This window comes from Phanerochaete carnosa, assembly GCF_000300595.1.
Source record: "Phanerochaete carnosa HHB-10118-sp unplaced genomic scaffold PHACAscaffold_5, whole genome shotgun sequence".
NCBI lineage: Eukaryota > Fungi > Basidiomycota > Agaricomycetes > Polyporales > Phanerochaetaceae > Phanerochaete > Phanerochaete carnosa.
The window spans coordinates 3,235,206-3,241,205 of NW_006767632.1; the positions used below are offsets into that span (position 1 = coordinate 3,235,206).

Genomic DNA, 6,000 nt, shown 5'->3' on the forward strand with positions numbered 1-6,000 from the left:
CCACACCGTCTTGCCACCGTCCGCTCCCCAGCGTTGCCTGCTTTGGTGACGCGTGCGGGGAGCATTCCCCGGCACTATGCGTTTCTGCGGAGCTACAACCGCTTGCTTCCGCCACCGGTGATCGCCGGTATGCCCACCGTTGCCATATTTATCCTCATAACCTTCCCTCGAACACCGTCTGACAATTCGCCCTGTGAGCGGTGTGGGGATCGCATCCAGGAATACCACCCCGCGCTCACACTCGCTATCGCGCGGGCTTGAAATAACACTCATTGGCTCTCCTCCCCACCAGGTGTTTCCTGCCTGCAACACCGAGTCACCTGTTGGAACTCTATCTTCATTCGCGCTTCCGCAGGTGCACAGGTCACAGGCCGGGTTTGGCGGGTAAGGTCCTCGCACTCCTGTCCTCGTCTCTTGCGCCCTTCCTATGCAACAGTAATCTCCTCGATCTAGTTCTTACTGTTACGATCTGGTCTAGTGCGTGAGACTGCCTGACCCTGCCTGGCCTCTTGCCATTTCACGCCTCCGTCATGATCAGCGCTCCTGCACGTGCTCCTACTCCTGGATTGCAGCCTCTAGGTACGAGTTTCCGAACCCTTGGGCACCCTGTCAATTTCAGCGCCTCATGTACGGCCTCACCAGCTCTGCTACTTGCCTGGCTGTTTGAAAGCTGGTCCTCCGGCGGCTTGCAGCTCCCTGACTTGTTTGACACACTCGTCGAAGGTCCCTATCTCCCCTCATCCTCCTTTTTTTCCCAATCGGATCTGTCTTCTCCTAAGATACATCCCGCTTGAGCATTGATCAACAGCAAGGGTTTGATCTCTATCTCAGAGCTGTCCGCTACCCCGATCCAGCCTGTCATAACCCGGTAAGTCCCAACCTTAATTATACCATTCCCACCTTTCGGGCTCAGCCGTGGACAAAGCAAGATAGTGACACATCAGCCTTCGTGCAATACGCCTGTACTCATCCCGTCGGTAAAGCTCCGGGACAAAATATTGCAGAACATTCCTTTGAAGACCACTACAAATTCCCCGCACACCGCCGTGATGCATGCTGTGTTTGCGTTCGCATAGGCACGGTCAAGCCGCGGCCAGCGTGTACTGGCGGCGGAGCTGCGCCTCGAATCATAACAAGCATTTCCCGGGCGCTGTCACCAGCGCAACCGGTCGCGCAACGTCCGTACACGTATGCCCGCTCTCAGACCTCCCGCGACGCCTGTCACCTGTCTGTTCCGCAGAAACCGCACCAAAGACTAACTCGCCTGGTCCTGGCTGTGTCGCCCTTCCGGCACGGCCTGCCAGATCGACGACTTCCTGCCGCACGACCGGGCCAACGCATCCGTGCGTCTTGGCAATCGTGCCGTCGTTATAACCGCGATGCCTTCAGGGTCTCTTTCATATGCACGGACTTGTTTCGTTCCAAGTGGAAAGCTTGTCCGTTCACGGCCTCTCCCACACGGCGCCGACTCGCGGCGGACGCAGATCCTCCTCTTATAGCGTGCCCCCTGCTTTTCGCGGCCTGATTCTTGCGTGTTCTTCCGGCTCATTCAGGTTGGCTGTTCGCAGCTGTGGCGTCGTGCATGTGCAGTGCGTATCCCCGCGGCACCCCTGCTGCGCGCTGTGACGAACGGCGTGGGAAACCGGGGAACGCTCGCCTTTGTGCACTGTTGTCCTTATCCACGCTTCTCACGCTGGGAGCATTGGGACATTGCTGCGTTGGAGTCTTGGAGAACATAATCAGGTGGGTATCAGATACAATTCAATTCGCTGTCATCCTTCTAACCGGAGTCCCTGCCCGACATGCTTATTAGCTTCGTCTGACTAGGGCCCGCGTTTCGGCGAGTACTCGTTTATTGCCTTCTCTCCTGCCTGCAACTGGAGCATTTAGAAGAGAATTAGCTATCTTGGTTCTCTACTCCAGTACGAAGCGAAGGTGCAGCCCCTTCGTGACGTGTCGAAGGAATATGCACGATTCCTATTGCAACACAGCTCGGACCCGCCAATATAAAGAAATTGGTACCCTTTATCTAATTTTTGCTGTTTTTGCTGGTATGATTCCTAAAATTTTTATCATGCCTGCAGTAAATCTTGCTATATGCGGGGAAATGTTGCGGAACAACTGCTAGGCGCCTGCGTACTCGTGGCGGCGGGCGCACACTCAAAACTATATTCCTTCCGCAACACCCATGATGCATGGTCATTGGAGCCACGAACGTTCGTATTGAGTTCCGCGCCACCTCATCCTTCAGCCTGCCCAGGCCGCCCCCGGGGCCAGGGCTCGTTCGGTCTCCAGGCAACAGAACCTCCGCCAGACTCGTTCTCCTTGCCACGTACACCCTTTTCCCACTGTGCCCCTTTCCACGCACTCTAGGCACCCGCCGACGCCAAGCGGAGGGACGCCGCCGCTTACTGCTTAATGAGCCGGGCTGCGGGGGACCCCGGAGTTGGCCGCGGTTGCGCTGTCCATCCGCCCGCATCCATCAAACCAAGGTTGTCCGGACTCGTATCAGCAGGGCCAGGCCGGGCTCGTCGGGGCAGCACGGGCTGTCGCTTGCTCTTACGACTGCTGCACGGCACGCGCGTAGAGCCTTTCTGACAACTGCTTTGTCGTCAGCGGGAAGCTTTGCCGGGTTTTTCCCGCCGACATGACGAATGGCCGTCGGCAAGGGTTACGTGGCGCCTGTAGTAGGCAGGGTCTCACTTCTTGCTCGTGTGCACGAACCTGGATGCTGCGTGTGAGGTGAGTGCGTCGTGTATAGGTATATGTGCACACGAGCTCAGCGTTTCGGGTAGCGCCGGCCTGCAGGGATACTCGAACGTGCCACCTGCCCTTGATATCTCTAGTCGGGCACGCACCGGTTGTGACGGAGTTGCCAGTTCTCCAAATGCCAAGCAACAACATGTTCGTCCGTCCGGTCTAGACGTCGTCGGAACGCTCGTAATGACGCCACCCCGAAAGACAACAATGGCTGTTTCGTTTTTTACGTCCAAAACATCCTCACACCGCTTCACGCACGTTCTCGCCCCCGCGCGCGAAAGTTCGAGCACAACTGGACGGATATCAAAGCGCAACGTAAGACCCCTCTTCGCGATACCGAAAATTCTGCCAGCCTCGTTTGCTGAAGTTTCTCCATGGGTATGCCGTCTCGCCTTTTCGAGGCGATCCACGTTTTGATTGGCGAAATCTAGCGATAACCTAGCTTTTCTTTGCGTCAAGCCCGCGTCACGGCTACATGGGATTTGCGACGTGTGGGAAGGCAGCAGTGGAATCTCTGTCGTAAGGTCGCCGAAGCTCGCGCGTAGCGAACTGAGCAGACGCCTCAGGTTTCGCGCGCCGGCGATGACGTCGTTCCTCCATGATTGTAAGTCTACTTCATTTTCGTTATCTCTTTTCTTATAGAAGTCTAGCCTGAAGATTCCACCGGCGCATGTTGTAGATAACAAAGCTTGAACGCCCGAACCCTCGAATCAGCTCTCGCTCTCCAGTAGGTACATCCGGGCGGTATACGGAGTCGAATTCCTTCTAGTTCATGCAAGAGTCCCTCCGAACATGGCTTCTCATCTAGAAAGGGCTGATGTGAATGAGAATGAGACAAATCGCGCCACCTCGCAAGTTGACTTGGTGGAGCGAATGAGCGTGCGTGAGGTTACGTACGTCGGAGGCATCAGCCACGTTCGAGCTCCTTCGAGTCATCTCGCCGCCAGTATATCGCCTTCTGTCCGCGGATGCCTCCAGCTTCTTCCGCTACCGAGCGCAGCGGGGGGTGACGAGGGTGACGGACATGAGGTCCGCCGTCACGGTCTGGGAAGGCGAACCAAGGCGCTGGGTCCCGACTGCCTTCTGCGTACACAACGGCGGCACGCCCTCTGCGACGTCCTCTCAGGCTCACGTCCTGCAGCACTGGACGACCGCCCACACTGGTCGGTCGAGAGACAGCTCGCGCCTGTTGTTTTCCTCCGCTGTTTTCGTGTCCCCAGCTATGGGTCGATAGCCGCTCGCAATTACAGATCACAGTAGAATGGTAGGTCCCATGGCCTCTCTTTCTGACTTATCTGATGCATCACGTTCAGGAACCTTGCAGAATCTCGTGCGTCCCTACGCGGCCTCCCATCGTACGGTGTCCCCTGTCCAGGGCAGAGCGAGTGTGGGCCCCGGTCGCGGCATTTCCCATTACTGATACTGCAGGCGCATGTTCTCGTTGGCTAGGCTCTCACAGCGATAGCGTCGACGATATCTATCGGATCGGTCTCATACAGGCCCACTGCGAGCTTCTCCGGCGGTATCGCTGCATCATGTGCGAAGCATCGATACCACCCTCGCAGGCGCAAGGGCTGAAAGGGTCTAGTATTCAATGCCCACTCGACGTTCCCGTGCAGGAGACCGCGAGCCCGCGGCTCACCCTCGCCTCGCCGGTTGCTGATACAGCGCGGTATTAAACCTTCCCTGAGGCTCGCGACCATGGTGAGTCTGGACGTTCTGTGCCTCGACGACTGTGTCCGGGTCGCTTTTTCATTACGTTTCACGTAACGGGGCCAAGTGAGTACAACACTCATGACCGACGCCGTACGGGAGCTAGCCCCTATTGCCACTGGCTCCCCGATCGTATCGTTGAAGACTACATTCCTATATGGGATCAGCGGTGTGTTGCGGCTATAGGCTGATGCTACTAGCTTCTTTGCAGATGTTGAGTACGGACGCCACACGCCGGTCGTAAGTTCTGGCATAAAGCCGATGGTTCTATAATGAGAAGCAATGTATGACGTTGCTGCGGGGGCAAGGTACCCCATTGTCCTAAAAACCCAGGTTGTACGTATTTCAATGCTAAAGTCCCTTGGAGACTCATTGATGGCTAGCAGAAACGCTTTACTCCCCTTAATTGTGGACATCATGTGTTGCTCTTGGCGCATAAAAGAGTTCCCTTGGCTCCCGCATTGACTATATCAGTTATGAGATAGTCTGTGGGTAAGCCTTCGATAAAATATCGTCTCGATACCCTTCAGGCCGGTTGTAGATGATCAACTCTGATCCTTCGCGAAAATAACGCTACCCGGTGCGTCATCCTGTGCCATGCGCTTTTCTCATGCTTAACGTCCTACCATTCCAGAGATCTTCCCCCCAAAGAACTGAAGATATGAGCGATCGACGCTGTGGCAATAAACGTGATGCTGTACTGTGGGCGAACAGATTTACTGAAGGCCTGCTGTGTCCGAGGAAGAAGACCGGTCGAGGTGCGCCTTCTTTTCATGGCGCCCAAGGTCACGCACAATACAAATGTTGCCTGCCTCAGCCGCTTGTGTTCTCTGCCCATCAGTCAGGCTGGCGGTTACCAACGCCCAACCAACTCCCGCGCAGCACGGACAGGACCCCGGGAATCCCGCCCTCGATCAACGAATCAACGTCAGCCCTGTCCTCTGCGATCTGGTCAACTCTTTCGAACCTGGATTCGGGATGGGGCGCTATTACATGGAGATCTCGTGCGCCCAGGTTTTGCGCGCCTTCTCATCGTAGCCTGGGACTGATACTTATCGATACAAGTTTACCAAGCACCCCCGCTGAAGTCGTGTGCCCAAGTTGCGCGCTTCCCCTTCTGCTGTCCCAAAGTTAGCAAGTCTCGTGCTGTCCTCGTTCGCACGCACACGGCTGACCTTTCGGACAGACGTGTCTAGCGCCGCAGTATGGACGTGCCAGAGCGCGTAATGGTCCCGCGCGCCCGCACTATGGCGCTGCCGAACGACATTTGCTTGATTCGCTCGCTTCTACGGGATGCGCTCCGAGTTCATAGAACAAGCCTCTCCGACATCAGCGCGGTGGGAAGCCGGTGCAAATCGGCGCACGCGATGCTTATTCGCAAATGCAAATCAGTGTTCTAAAACCACTTAGGAACCTCTCTATCAACGGTTGCGGCATTTGATAACCTGCCAAGGACAAAGGGACGTCAAGCAGACACGGATGTACGGTCCTGGACCACACGGCCATGTTTCGTTTCGGATGTCGGAT

At 56.2% G+C, this 6,000-nt stretch overlaps 1 protein-coding gene across 1 annotated transcript; it reads left to right on the top strand.

Moving 5' to 3' along the window:
* Positions 1-5,261: 5,261 nt before the first annotated feature.
* On the top strand, positions 5,262-5,616 carry PHACADRAFT_257013 (uncharacterized protein). The gene has a single exon (XM_007396246.1). It carries the CDS (start codon positions 5,275-5,277, stop codon positions 5,509-5,511), a length of 237 nt encoding a protein of 78 aa, XP_007396308.1. The 5' UTR covers positions 5,262-5,274; the 3' UTR covers positions 5,512-5,616.
* Positions 5,617-6,000: the final 384 nt, after the last annotated feature.